We start from the raw sequence: 15,066 nt of genomic DNA, 5'->3' as shown, positions 1-15,066 counted from the left end.
AGCCCTTCTGCCCCTTCCTGGTTTGCAGCTCTGAGCCACTCTGTAGAAATGGCTAAGGAGCCTGTGTCAGCTGTGTTTACAAGTAGTGCGGTGGCGGAGTGAAGGCCAGAGCTCCCCAGGGAGTCGGGGGCTTGGGTACAAGTGGGTCAGGACAGCAGCGATTGCCCGGGAGCTGCAGCCACACAGTGAAATGGGGCAGTGTCTTCCGTGGCACGTGGTCATCATATAAGTGCCTGGTCTCCAGGTGGGGCTTTGACACCTAAGTCCCCGAGACCAGGAAGTCGGGTTTGCAGATGACGCCCCCACAGAGAGGCTCCTTTCTGCTTGGGAGCACCCTGGAGCCAGGAGGGCACCCCAGGCTTTTCCTCCTCAGCAGTGGCACCTCAGACCTGATCTTGTGAGCACTGGGTCACTCTGCCAAAGGCCCTGAGAGGCGCCTGCAGTAGAGGCAGAAGCTCCAGATGTTGGTTCTCCTGACCTTGGGCAAGTCACTTCCCTCCCTGAGCTCAGTCTTCCCATCTGTAAAGTTGGTGTGTTGGACCAGTCAGCACTTTGAGGACTTCTCGGTGGAGCCCAGGGTGTGCAGAGGGGCCTTGCTCCCCACAACAGGGCCTGGGCTATGCTATATCCCATTCTATATGCTGGGCTTCTGCCTAAGACTGTGTTTGAATAATGGCTTTGCAGCTAAAAGTTAGGAGAACACCGCACGGTGGATCCTAAAGGGCCTTTTCTTGGAGCCCTGACGTTTCTGTGATTCCTAGACTTAAAGGTCAAGGGCTAGAGGAGTTCTCAGCAGAGGATGTTTCTGGCTAGTCACATCAGACTCAGCCTTGCCCATCTCCCCCTTGGATTTCAGAACTGAAAAAAATCTCCTTTCTAATAGATTTTTTTTAAAGGGTTTGTAGAATTATGGTAAAATATACATAACAGTTATTACCATTTTAGCCATTTTTAACCATACAGTTAAGTGGCCTTAATTCATTCACAGTGTTGTACAGCTGTCACCACCATCCGTGCAGAGAACCTTTTTATCCTCCCAAACTGAAACTCTGTCCCCCTTAAACACTAACTCCCCATTTCCCTCCCTCCCCCACGCCCTGGCACCCACCATTCTATCCACTTTCTGCCTCTAAGAATTTGACCGTTCTAGGTGCTTCATGTCAGTGGAAGCAAACAGAATCAGTCCTTCTGTGAATGGCTTCTTTCTCTGAGCAGTGTCCTCCGGATGGATCCATGCTGTGGCCTGTGCCAGAACTCCTCTTTAAGGTGGAATAATGCTCCATGGCGTGTACACACCGTGTTTTGTTTATACTTTCGTCCATTGGACGTCTCGGTTGCTCCTGCCTTTTGGCTGTCGTGAATAATACTGCCACGAAAACATGAGTGTACAGATGCTTTCTGTTTTTTAGAGCAGCCCGTGTGTTAAGATGATAGCGCATTTTCAGGATAACTGAAAACTTCACGTGGTGGGAAGAAAGGCTTTCGGGATAGCATTCGCGGGGATGGGCCGGTTATTGCCCCTCCTTGTCAGGACAGTGGGGCGGGGCGGGTTTGCGCCCGATCAGCACCCTGGGCTCACCCGAACTTAATTCGAGAGGCCAGCCTGCTGCGGCAGGAGGGAGTCCTCCCTCTTGGGGCCTCGGTGTTCTCAAATGTAACATGGCGCAACCAGTCAGACCGTCCCCCCCAGGACCACGCTCAGCCCAGGGACAGGAGCCTCTGGGTCTGTGATGCACAGGGCAGCAGACAGCACTAGACAGGGACTCGGGGGCTAGATTTAGTCCCAGCTCCACGTCAGTCTCAGCAGCCATCTGTGCAGTGGGGTCAGCGCGGGTGATTACAAGCCCTCTGCCACCACGGTGGTTGGGATTTCTCTGCAGAGACATGGCTGCAGGGGAGCCACTGACTGAAGGCACCATGTGTGTGCACACTCGTGCACATGTGTGTGCGTGGGTGTGCACAGCTGTCCCCTCCCCTGGCTCCCCTGTGGAAGGGAGGAAGGGATATTTGGGGCCCTGGGCTTCACCATAGTCGGTTTAATTACAGGTTTTCAGCCACAGGCCGGTGGGCACACATTGGGAAGGAGGGGGGAGCAGCTCCGAAACCCTGTCATTTTCCAGCATCTGAGGGCTTCTTCAAAGGGGGGCATCTAGACATTTTCTCCGCAAGCCGCAGAGTGGACTGTCGTGGCCCCAGCATGAACATAATGACAGATGCATTTTGCAGCAAGCTGGGAGTGAATGGGTCCAACCGGCTTGTCTCCTGTCAGACGAGTCATTATTTTTTTTTTTTTTGTCATTTGCTGACAGTTTGGGTTTCATGTGTTTCTCTCTTTTTTCTCTTTCTCCCCCTGCCTGGAAAAATGGCTAGGTATCTACGAGACCCCAGCAGGGACGATCCTTTACCATGCCCATTTAGACATCGAGGCCTTCACCATGGACCGGGAAGTGCGCAAAATCAAACAAGGCCTGGGCTTGAAATTCGCTGAGCTGGTGTACACGGGTGCGTAGATCCTGAGGCGGATCCCCCACTTCCCTAACCAAACATCACCCTCCTCCAGGCCCGCCCACCCACTGTCGCCCCACCCCCCCACCCCCCCGCGAGAGCCCAGAGGATGCAGGTTGAGGTGGGTCAAGCGAGGGCAGGAACCAAGTGAGGAGGGGATGCCGGGACTTGCCTTGTTCATAGGGCGCTGGGGGAGATACGCCAGTGCCACCAAGGTGTCCGGCTGCCTCTGCTACTGTGACCCACCTGACTCCAGGAGGGCCAAGGGAAGCATCACGTGCCATCCCTAGGGCAGCCAGCTTCTGTCCAGCACACGCAGGGTGCTGGGCACTCTGAGCGCACAAGTCATCCCACAGGGTCCTCCCAAAGCTGCTAGGAGAGCTGCAGCTACTTCCTTTTAGGGTTGAGGACACCAAGCCTCAAAGCAAAAGGTGCTTGTACCTAGTCACACAGCCGGAAGTAACCTATCTGGGTTGGGCCCAGGCCAGGCTGTCTCCAGGCAGAACCTGGAGCTGCTACATAAACAGCCTCAAGCAGGGGAAGGCCTGTCTGGACCAAGAACTCAGCCCTAGGCGTGGGCATCACATGAGCCAGATCTTAACTGGGAAATTGCCAGGACAGCCAGTTGCTCAGCCCACGTGTAGAGTGACATGAGCAAGCAGCGTGGGCAGGTCCCCATTTCACGGATGAGGAGACTGAGTTTCTGCGCTTCACCTGTTGTCATAGGGCTGGAATCCAGGCCTTCTGTCCCCCAGTCCATCCCTCATTGCACAACAGGGGTCCCCAGTCTAGCCAGTCGGCTGTTTTTATTCAGTCTGTGAGCTAAGACTAGTTTTCACATTTTTAAATGGCGGGGAAAATATTCTTTTAATAATACTGTTTTGTGACACATGAAAATGACAGGAAACTCACATTTCAGTGTCCATCAGTGGTTTTTTGGGGTAGGCCACGATCATTCACGCCCATTGTCCATGGCTGCTTCTGAGCCACAGTTGCAGTCATGTGCTGCAAGAAAGACTGAATGACCTGCAGGTATTCACCACCTGGCCCTTTCCAGAAAACGTCTGTTGACCCTGCCGGGTAACATTCGCATCTCCCTCATTTGACAAGTCAAGTCAGACAGCCCCTCTCTGAGCGGTTGTGGGACAGGTTGTGGCTGGAGGCCAACCTTGACATCTCTATGGGGGCGTGGGTGTCATGGGGGCCAGGGGAAAGTTAGTACATAAGCCTCCCGGCCTCCCTCCTCCCCTCTCCCTCCCCCCCCAGACCTGGCTGCCTTTGAAGCCTCCTAATCACTGCAAGTCATCTTGGGATTTCAAGGGCACTCAGTGGTTATTGGCTGGCATTATCTCTCCCTCCTATTGTTCCCTGCAGCTTTGAAGCCAAGGCCCCCCTTCCCAGGTACAGACAGGTGTTTAAATACCATTGTCTCCTGCGGGCTTTCTTGCTCAGTGGGATTTCAGCACTGGAAGGTAGATTTTGGTTACAAAGTGGGAGAGTCATTAAAACACAGCAGAGCTCCTGCTTGGAGGCGTCCTTGGAGGCTGGGCCGGGGCCAGCCAGCCTCCAGCCCCACCATGGAACAGCTGCCGCCTCTCTTGCCGGGGCCTGAGCTGGGCATGGGTGGGTACTGCCTAATCTCAGCTGCACACAGGTGAGGAAACTGGTCCAGGAGGTAAGACACTTGTCTAAGATTTCACAGCTGATGAGTGGTGGCTTTCAGCCAAGGGCAGGCCAGCTTCAGAAGCGAAGTTCCCCCCCTCCAATGGATCCCAGGGATGGAGGCTGGGGGGAGGCGAGCCAGGCTCATCCGGGGGCATGGCGCATGCATAGAGGAGCCCTGGGTGTCGGACACAGCCTGGCCCCTGGCTGAGGGCCTAGCGCCTTGACTCCTAACTGCCCGGGGTGAATCTTGGGTGCCACCCCGCCCGGCTCTCTAAATCCCAAAATGAGTTACAGTGATTAGGAAGTTTTAAAGGAAACAAAACCTCAGAGTGGAGACAGGGGATGAGGTGAGGGCAGCGGAGACTTAGCCCAGGTAGTTATTGTTTATACTAACTTCACCCCGGTGAGCCTGGCATCTAGGCCCCCATGCATGTCCAGGGCTGTCCCAGGCAGCAGCCAGTGTACCCTGCTCTGAGGAGCTGCTGCATATGATCGTCACCTTAGGGTGATGCCTTACAGCCCAGGGGTCAGCTCAAGTGAGTTACCTCACTTTCCCTTGGCCTCTTCTGAAGAGTGGGCATAATAATTTTACCTGCCTTAGCAGTGAGGGCTAAATGCACGAACGTGTGTACGGCACGTGGAACGGCCTTGCATGGAGGAGCACACTATTCCACACGTGTTAAAGAAACCCAGATGCCTGCCAAGGCTTCCCGGCATGCAGGCACACGCCTGGGGCCTTGCCTCCGGCCAGGTTTATGATCTTGAGCAGGTCTGTCCCTCCGTAAACTGCAGTTTCCCTTCCTATAGAATAAAGGGCACCAGGCCAGGTCTCTTCCCAGTTCTGTCTAACTCCTCAAATAGCGAACCCACTACTCTGCTGTGGTGCTTGCCTTCCTCAGAGCCCCTGTGGTCTTGGGGCACAGATAGGGAAACTGAGGCAGGGGGCAGCCCTTCTATTTCAGCCCCGCTCATAGCTGCCCTGGCAACTGCTGCCCATCTCCTTTTCTTCTCTCCCCACCCAGAGTTACTGGTCTGCCTATCCAGGGTTTTACAGACCCCCCATCTAGCCCACTGGCCCTAGCCCATGGGGTTCTTCTGTCAGGATCCTGGATTCATCACCCATCTCCTTCAGAGCGCAGAGCTCACCTCCTCTCCCCTCACCTTGGTTTTTTGAGAAGAGCAATGGGTGTAATGCACAACCCGGACAGAGGGTTGCCAGCCAATTAGCATGGTGCTTGGCCCAGTCCCAGGCCTAGGACATGCAGGGCCTCCCCCGTGCAGCACGCTGGCCCCCCTGTCCCAAGGCTGGGTCTGCTGGGAAAAGAAATCTGAGCACAAGGCTCCCCGTGGGGTTGAGGCGGGATCCTGAGAAAGCCCGGGCCAGGTGCTCCCACAAGGCCCTGCCCCTGTCTCTGACTCCATCTCCCACCAGCCTTCCAGCCTGAGGATGTAATGGTCTAATTATCCCAACAGAGCCAGAAAGATGACCAGGCCACTGGGCATGGCAGGGGTGAGGGGCCATTAGTGTCCCCTCCCACTGGCTGGGCCGAGTCAGGAGTGCTTGGGGACCTTGCTGTGTGGCTTTGGACAGTTTCTTCCTTCTCCAGTTGTCTGTCTCCTGTATACAGTGAAAGCTGGTGGAGGCCATGTTCCCATCTCAAATTCAAAACTTCAGCATTGCGCCCGCATCTTCTCACTGAATCTGCATCAGCCCCTGGAGAGTGCTTAGTAATGTTATCTCATCATGCAAACAAGGAAACTGAGGCACAAAGAGGTTATCTTGCTTGTCAAGGTGGAGCTGGTTTGTGATTTAAATGGCAGGTCACTGGGGAGTGAGGACCCTGGGCCTCTCCCTGCCTGGCCCTCCCCCACCTCCGCAGCCAGCAGCCCCCATCCCAGAGAAGGCCCTCTCCCCTTTCCCACGGAGAGCCCCAACAGGTGTCCCTAGAGGCCTGGACGTCCAACAATAGCCGCAGACCCTGGACTGACCCGGCCCTTTATCAGGGCAGGAGATCGCACGCCATCTGGCCCCCCAGCTGCCCAGGTGGGCTCACCTTCCCGGCTCTGTTTCAGAGAAACCCTACCCTTTGCACTGTCCCTCCCCCAACCCTGGCCACCGGCCGCCTGCCCTCAGACTAGAGAGAAGTCGGCTGTCCACAGGTCTGATCCTGCCGACGCTGAGGTGCAGGCCCCGGGGCAGACTGGGAATCCCAGTCCTTGGGGACAGAGTATGAGTGAGGGGGAGGAAGCACATTTCTCAGGCACCATGTGCTCCAACGGGCTTCCCAGCCACAGACAGGAAGGCTCCAGGACCATAATATGTTATCACTGAGATGTTGTTATCACTGGGCCACAGACGTCAAGTCCGGGCTTCCCACTGTAGCCTGCGTGATCTTAGAGAAGTCACTCATCTTCACTCAGCCTTACTTCCTCACCCAGAAAAGACAGAGGCTATGAGAGTTTTCTCATGGGGCTGTTTGTGAGGATTCAAAGAGCTCGTCCAGCTAAAGAACTTAGTGCCATGTGGGTGCTTCGTATGCACGAATGTTTGCAGGTGAAAATACAAGCAGTATGTAAACACAGTTCACAGATGTCCGAGGGGCCTGTCCATCCGAGGGAGTGGACTCTTCCCAGCTCTTGACCAGGACACCAGTGGCCACAGCAGCTCTTGAGCCCAGGACCTCTACACAAAATCAGCCTGCTAGTCCTGACTCCAAACCAGCACCCCACTGCCTGGACTGGGCACTCCCATTGCTCCACCCCAGGTGACACAGGCCTGAGTATCCCTGAAGTCTCCTGCCTGACAACTGTCTGCCACCCTCATAAGACTGAGCTCCCTGTGTGCAGGTGACAGGGTCCCTTCACACTGTCCTCAGCTCCTGGTCCCCGGAATGTGTATGGCATGAAGCAGCAGGTTGCTCCCCTCCTTCTGACCCTTGGGAAGTGCCTGTCCCTGCCCACAGAAGCCTACAAGGTCACAGGACAGGGGCACCCAAGCTTACTCCTTGATGCCGCCATTTATAAGTGCCCATTGTGCCAGTACTCAGCAGCAAACAGGACCTACCTTACCAGGCTCACGGTCTTCCATAAGCAGGTGAGGCATGGGTACCCTTGCTGTGCCCCCATCTCGCGCCCTAGTGCAGGAGGCAGGCAGCATGGTGGGCCTCCCTAGCACCTTTGTTTTCCCTCCACACAGGTTTCTGGCACAGCCCCGAGTGTGAATTTGTCCGCCATTGCATCACCAAGTCCCAGGAGCGTGTGGCAGGAAAAGTGCAGGTGTCTGTCTTCAAGGGCCAGGTGTACATCCTCAGCCGGGAGTCCCCGCTGTCCCTCTACAATGAGGAGCTGGTGAGGTGGGTGCTCCTACTTGCCCCCCAGCTGGGCACAGGCTTTCTCAACAAAGGTGTGCCAGAGCCCATGCAGGGCACAGGGAGGCAGTCATGAAGCATAGAAGAGTAACACCACCACCTCTGCCCCTGGGGAACTTAGGGGCGAGACTGGGGAAAGTCATCCGTCAAATGACTGCCTGAAGCTAGAACCAGGACAGGTGGCACCCGGCCTCGAGGAGGCGCAAGGTACTCTGGCTGGGTATGATAACAGGCGCGGAGAGGCTTCCCCGAGGAAGTCACCTCTGAGCTGATCTCCAAAAGAAAGGAGTTAGCCAGGTGGAGGAGGGGCAGGGAGAGCTTCTGGAGACTAGTCCTGTGCAGAGGTTCTGAGCCTTGGAAGAGCCTAGGACATCCCAAGTGCCGTAAGGATGCCAGGGATAGGGAGCCAGAGGGTGAGGGTCCTGGTGCCGGATCTTAAAAGGGAAGGACATGATCAGACCTCTGTTTCTGAGGGTCCTTCTGGCTGCTCTGGAAAATGGATTTGAGCAAGGTGGGAGCTGGCAGGGGTGGAAACAAGGGCATCCCTGGGGCATGCTGGGGGCTCAGACCAGGTTGGTGGTTCTGGGAACAGAGAAGCAGATGTGACAAATACTTAAGAGATAGAATCAGCAAAAGGGCTTGGATATGGAGGAAGATGGACAGGTCCAGAATCGCCCTGGGTTTCCCGGCAGGAGCAGCTGGATACACTTTGGTGGCAGTTGCTGAATGAGAGAAAGATAATGCATTTGGATTCGAGCATCTTGGAGACGAGACTTCCTTGCAATGGGCCAGGAGAGTGTCTGGTTGGCTGTTGGACACACAGGTCTAGAGTTGAGGTCGACATTGCAGAGTGGTGGACACCCCCATGTTTTCGGCAGCCAGGAAGAGAGTGCGGGGCTGAGGTCAGATGAGAGAAGAAGGATCAAGGAGGGGACCCAGAGGCCAGGTTGAGGGTGCTGAAAAGACCCCAGGAGAGGCTGGGGAGCCTCGTGGCCTGGGTCAAAGGCCCCAGATGCCCATTAGCTGCACCTGTGTTTGCCTCGTGAGAGCGTGGCCTTGGCAGAGAATCAAGGCAACCCCTTGGAGGTCACCTGCCAAATCGAGAGGTGGGGACGGACAGCCCCACCTGACTCAGTTACCAGGTGCGGTTTAGTCCAGGCGGAGGCCAGCTCTCCCCTCCCGAGGCCAGGTGGGCATTAAGGTACGAGTCTTGTTTCCCAGTCAGTATTATTTTTCCCTCTCCCTTCTCCTTGCCATGTTGCGTTTCTCCCCCCTTCAATCTTTCTAAACACTTTATAAGCCATAAATATAACCGAGTCAGTTTAGATCAGTCGGGGTAAATGTCAAATTATCTTCTCTCTTTCTCTCTCTGGCTCTTTCTTCCCTCCCCCTCCAAATCAACAGCCCCTAATAATCTGCCCAACCCTTCATTAAGCCTTACAGCCTCACTCAGGGAGATTAAATGAATAAAGTAAAAAGGGAAAGGGGAAAAAAAGAGAGAAAAGCAGGCGCATTTATTCTCACTGTGTCTCCGACCATTTCCCTTTTCTCTTTGATTTCTACATCGCTGACTTGAAAGCCCTTGAGTGACAGCGTCACCGGGACCAGCAAGGAAGCCGCGAGAGGTGGCAGAGCTGGAAATGCCGCGGCGCAGTAGGTAGAAAGTAACGTAATTATAGAGCAGGTCAGAGCCACTCGAATGAACAAAAATAAAAGCACAGAGGTTTTCTGTAGACCGTCAGGGGAGGTAAAAAAAAAAATCATTGTAAACTCTTTTTCCACTGCCCCCACCCCTCCATCCTAAACCACAAATTTAAAAAGAGGTTTTTCGGTTCCTGAGAAACACCTCTGGGAACTTTTCAGCATCCTCATGGGACAGGTTTGTCCCCGGATGTGGGCCTCTCCTTAAAGGGGCCGCTGGGCCTGCGTGGAGGACCCAGGTTGGGGAAGGGGGTGGGCGTGATAGCTCTGACCTGAGGGGCAGGACGTGAAAGGGCAGGTGCCCCTCGGGGGAGTGGGCAGGGGCTCCAAGCCCCAGCTTCTCCTGGGGCTGAGCTCTGGGGGGGCTATTCCAGAGGGGTCGGGACTCGGACTGTGGGAACATGGCATATGTCCAAACCTGTCCCGTGGTGTGGGGGGGGTCATGTTAGGCCCCAAGCAAGGCCTGTGGAGGCAAGTTGAGGAAGCTGGTGCTTTAGTTTGGTCAAGCCTGTCCCCTGGTGAGCGAGCATAGGGAGGCCCCTCTGAAGTGGGACGTCTTCTCCCTACAGGGAACGTGCTGGTGGGCTCCTGGTGGCTCAGCTACCTCAGTGCTGGAGGGGCCAGTGGAGGGAAGGGGAAAGAAGGGTGGGAGCGTGGGACTTCCATGTGCCAGCTTCAAGGCCCCGTAAAGGTCACGGTGAGGGCGTGGGGCAGGGGGGTGGGAGGAGGGTAACAGAACCCAAGTCCTGAACAAGTCGCCCAGCAGCCTGGCGAGAGACCCTATTTGTTGTAGAAAGAGCGCAGTCCCACAAAGAGCCAGTCAGACACACAGCCTCAGGGTCTCAGCAGACCACAGGTCCCCTCTGCCCTCCCCCGTCTCACCTCTCCAGGGAAGGTTCCTGAGAGCACAGGCCACCTCCTTGACATCAAGAACCTCGAGACTGCTTTGTCCTGAGGCTGGAGTTGTGTAGACGTGAGGACAAGGGGCTAATTCAGGGCAGACCGGGACAAGGGGCCCGTGAGAAACGGGGGAGGGACGAGGGACCCCTGTTGCCTGGGAGGCATGGAGGGCGGCCCTGTGGAGTCAGATGCGAGACCACGGTGCCCTGAACTTGGCCTCAGAGAGCTCATCAGAGCCGCAGTTAAGGAGAGCAGATATGTGATGGATTGCTTATGTCTGCCCCCCTCCATGGTGTCTTGTTCTTGTTTTCCCAGCACCTGGCACAGTGCCGGCAGGTTGTGGGTGCTTAATGAATACCTGAATGAATGAATGAGTGAATGAATGAATGATGTGAATAATAGTGCTCACCACCTGCCAGGTGCCAGCTACATCATTGAATGCAGAGCCAGGAATGACCTTGGGAGCCCCATTTCGCAAGGGAGGGCCTGAGGCTCGAAGGGCAGGATCACCAGCCCTGAGCTCTACGGCGGGAATCGCTGTGGGGCCAGGCACGCACCCAGGCAGCGGGACCTGCCTGCCTGTGGCTGGGAAGGGGTTTGAAGGACAGCTAAGTAAGAACAGCCCGAAAGGTGAAAGCCGGCAAATCTGGAAGACGGAAACTGTCGATGGGGGGAAAGTCTGTCCCATTGAGTACAGTAGTCATTGCCCAGGCACTTTTCCTCATCAGCTGGCATGTGATGGGTGCCGCGTTTGAGGATGGATCACACAGGTAGTCACTGGTTGGACACACAAGGTGAAAGGTGACAGTGACAAACGTTGCCATGAACACTGGGGGCCTCCCTGTATTGAGAGCTTGAGGGATGCTGCTGGGCAAATCCGAGGCTGTTTGGGGTACTTGCCCTGGCCTCGCGGGCTTTGGGCCACAGGACATCATCAGCTATTCCTGGACACCCTTCTCAGAGCCCAGCACAGCCCGACAGCAGAGCAGGCTCAGATGTGTGTCCTCAGTTTACAGATGAAGCGCTCTGGGTCACAGGAGGATTTCCTGGGGCTGGCACTGGCTGAGCCAGGACCCGACCTGCCCCTTTGTGTAGCAGGGGTGAGGTGTCCCACCTCCCAGCCCTGGGCACAGTGCCTGGCCCAGAGTAGGACTCCAGAATTGGATGGAAATGGAATGAAACATCAGTGTGCAAAGAGGGCTTTGGACCATCACAGGAGAAATGCCCTGATACCTGAGGCTGAGCTGCTCCAGGTCCCTGAGGTCCCTCCCGCACCAGGGGCCAGGCCTGGGAGTGTGCTGACAGGTTCCTACTTTCTCCTTGCAGCATGAACGTGCAGGGTGATTATGAGCCGCTCGATGCCACTGGTTTCATCAACATCAACTCCCTCAGGTGAGACGCTCTGGGCCCTGACAGGTCCCCAGACCCCCGCAGGTGTAGGGAGCAGGCTCTCATGTGACCTCCACTGCTCTGATCGCTGCCCTGGACAAACCCCACCTTCCTAGCCCTCTGCCCACAGCATCCTCAGTGCCTGCTTTCATCCCTGCCCATTCTGAGGACAGCCAGAAGCAGTAGCAGGTCCTGGGCACGTGGGTTCTGTGCTCCTGAGTTCTGCTCTTCGCCTATCACTCCCACCTCCTCCAGCTGCAGGGCCTCACCTGGGAGCCCCCTGCCCTGAGCAGGTTAGGAAGGGAAATGGCCGAGAGGTTAAAAAGGAGCCTCAGGAGGCCACCTGGCCAGCTCCTGCCTTAACATCACCATACCTGAGCTGCCAGTCTAGCTGGAAACCATCCTAGCCATGTGGCTCTCCGTGGCCCAGTGGTTGGCACACATCATCTGAAGCCACTCAGACCTGGGTCCAAATCCTGGCTCCATCGTGAGCTGTCAGACACCTTCTAAAGCACTAGGCATCACAAGCAGAAATGGTATTACCTGCCTCACAGGTGTGATGAGAGTTAGGTAAGAGCCTAAGGAGATCAAGTACTCAGCCCAGACCCTGGCACGCAGGAAGAGCACCATGCCTGGCAGCAGGTGCTCAGCCTGAGCATGGCCCTGGAGCTCCCATGCGCATGGGCAAACAGGGCCATTTATTACCAGCAGCTACCATAGATTAAGCCACTTCTAGGCATAGCCCCAGGTTGTCTCATTTATTTCTTACATAAATTTGCAACTACAGAAATAGGCCCAGAGTGGTTAAGTAACTTGCCCATGGTCACACAGCTAGGAAGCCAAGGAGCTGTCTATCCAGCTCTGGGTTCTTAATCACCAGATTACTTCTCATGGGGCTTGGGGTCAGGAAGAAGGCACATGTGTCTCCTCCAGACACATGTCCTGGGCACAGAGCCACCATTTTCTCCCAGAGGCAGCCTCTTGTTCCTGGAGCTGAGACTGGGAGACACTGAATCTGCCTACAGCCCTGGGCTCTCTCCCCTCCCAACAGTCACCTCCACCTCCCCGCCTCCTTCACCCTCTGTTTGTATTTTATGACTATAAACCCTTTTAAATAGCTCCAAACACACCGGGTTTTCATAATGGCCTCTTCACTTCTCCCATTGCCAGTTAAACGCTTTGTCTTCAACAATGACAAGCCATGTTTTCCCTCTAAGATAAATTAATTATCCTGATTGGAGGGCAGGAGGGGCCAGGGTGGGAGAGGTTATAGAGGGAGAAAAAAAAGACAACTTCGCACACATCTTAACAAACAGCTGCCCCTGCCACCCGGGTTCTGCCTGAATTAATTGAACTGAGTGCATGTTGTTATTGTTAATTTACATTTTTCTTTGTTTTGAATCTGGTTTACAGGCTGAAGGAATATCATCGCCTCCAGAGCAAGGTCACTGCCAAATAGGCCGGCTGACAATGAGGAGCTGGGCCCCCTCACTTTGCCCATCTCCCAAGTATAGGCGCTGATTGTTGTGATAATTTGTAATTGTGACTTGTTCCTGGGCTGGCAGCGTGGTGGGGGTGCCAGGCCCCAGCTTTGTTCCCTGGTCCCCTGTAGCTGCCAAACTGGTCAGCGAAAGGAAGGGTGGGGGACTGCAGTGGGGAGCTATTAAATGACAATTAAAAAAAGACACGTTAGTCTTTTGTCTCTTTATTTGTGCAGAGAGAGCGCACGTGTGTGTGTGTGTGTGTGTGTAGTCAATCGTGCTTTCTTAGACCAACCTTAGTGTCTTCTGACTTAAGTGCTGCCAAAGGCTACCTATTGCTGGAGAACATTGTGTATCTAGAAGGATCGACCCCTCTCTCCTCCAGGAAAAAACGGAATCCAGAAGTGCCCACCTGGGTCAGACCCAACCATCAGCCTGGCATTGTGTAGCCAGCTGTGGCCTTGTGGCACGTGCCAGGGAGACCAGGGAGAGTTCAGGTGACATGCCTGGTCCTGCCCACAGTGAACCCCAGGGAACAGAACCTTGACCGTCCACGTTCAAGCCACCATGAGGCTTCCCCACCAAGGCTGGGGGACTTTAAGTGGCCTAAATTATGGAGGAGGAAGAACCCTGAGTAAGAGAAGCCTGACCGGAGGAGAAAAGAGCAGACAGAACTTAGTGGGCGCTCACAGTAGGGTCCACATGGTCCCTCTGTCACTCAGCAAACCAGCACGGCAAAGCAGACATTCTTGTACTGTGACTCCATCCCCCCCTTGGCTACATCTGATTGGACCAGATCTGGACACCTGACCTGAGCTGGGCCAATCGGACTCTCCGAGAGTCCGGAACTGGGTCTGGCCCCATGTCCAGAGGTAAGGATGGGCTGCGGCAGGGGGTGATGCCCTGTGCCTGGAAAGGCTGGGTGGGAGAAGAAGGAAGCAAGATGGAAGAGACAGAAGAGTGGGTCCCAGGCTTGGAATCCCAGTTCTCACCCTGGTACGTGTCATGGAAGCTGCTGGCATTTGTTAACCTGGATTCTCTGAGACATGCCAGTGTCCTAACCAGTACCGCTCAGGGCCTAAGCCTGCTGAGAGATTTCCTGCTGTTTGCTGCCTGAAGTATCTTTACTGCAAAGACTTAAGCCCTGGGTGCTCTGGGCCCTGCCCTGGTTCTGACTACAGCCCACGGCCTTCATCAGCGATGGAGAGGAAATCCCAGGGCAAAATAACTCTAAAAAACGAAATCAGTCAGAGGGAGAAATAGTTTAAAATCCATTTATTGCTTACAAACTGCAGTCTGGGGCCAGGTGTCTCTTTCTTGCTCCAGAAGAAGCAAAACCTGCCCGCCCCCTCACCTCTCAGGCACAGATAAGCCCTCAGCTGCCCAGGTAATTACCCATTGATATGGAGATGAACTTATCATTCTGAGGAATGATGCAAATGCACTAAAGCCATACTTCTCTCCACCCTTGAGCACCTGTTGACATGCAGATGTACTAAAGCCAGGCAAGATATTCTGGAAATACTACAGTTTTTACCCACAGGGTCTCTTTCAAAACAAGCTTTGTCTGTAAAACTTTTTTCTCTGATTATAAAAGTTAAAATGAATTGCTCAGAGAAGAACTTGGTGCCGACCATTTTGCTATACACTTTATTTGCGTCAGCTCATTGAATTTTCCAAACACTGCAAGGTAGACACTTCATCTCCATTTTGCAGTGGAAGCAACTGAGATGCAGAGCGATTGATTTGCTGAAAGTCGCTCAGCAAGTGACAAGAACCAAACCCTGGCCTGGGCGACACCCAAAACCTTACTGTGTTTGTGCCTGCAGACATCACGATAGGTTGTATCTTACTAAAAACACAATCTTACAGAAACAATAATCACCCATCATCTTACCACCAGTTACAAACACTGCCTATACTTAGGGTATTTTTCTGTCATATTTTTCTATGCTGATAAATATTTTTGCAGTTATTTAGGTTAGTGTATTTTAAAAGCAGGTGGCGTGCCCTACTTTTAAAATTTTAATATTAACAGTTCCCTACATCATTAAAAA

The 15,066-nt window shown here is 54.4% G+C and overlaps 1 protein-coding gene across 4 annotated transcripts in view; it reads left to right on the top strand.

Moving 5' to 3' along the window:
• The window catches only part of ASS1 (argininosuccinate synthase 1), a 49,167-nt gene extending 35,954 nt beyond the window's left edge, over positions 1-13,213 (top strand). Inside the window, exons 13-16 of one of the 4 annotated variants that reach the window (XM_037007916.2) lie at positions 2,371-2,502; positions 7,367-7,523; positions 11,466-11,531; positions 12,942-13,213. In XM_037007916.2, coding sequence (XP_036863811.1) covers positions 2,371-2,502; positions 7,367-7,523; positions 11,466-11,531; positions 12,942-12,987 — 401 coding nt within the window. In that variant the 3' untranslated portion in view covers positions 12,988-13,213. Of the gene's footprint in view, positions 1-2,370; positions 2,503-6,609; positions 6,707-6,753; positions 7,265-7,342; positions 7,524-11,465; positions 11,532-12,941 lie in introns of those variants that run through there. The other 3 variants (XR_005058417.2, XR_005058418.2, XM_037007917.2) reach the window with 3 other exon arrangements.
• Positions 13,214-15,066: the final 1,853 nt, after the last annotated feature.

Source organism: Manis javanica, chromosome 2, assembly GCF_040802235.1.
Source record: "Manis javanica isolate MJ-LG chromosome 2, MJ_LKY, whole genome shotgun sequence".
NCBI classification, from domain to species: Eukaryota; Metazoa; Chordata; class Mammalia; order Pholidota; family Manidae; genus Manis; species Manis javanica.
This window is presented reverse-complemented; position numbering and strand designations above follow the sequence as displayed.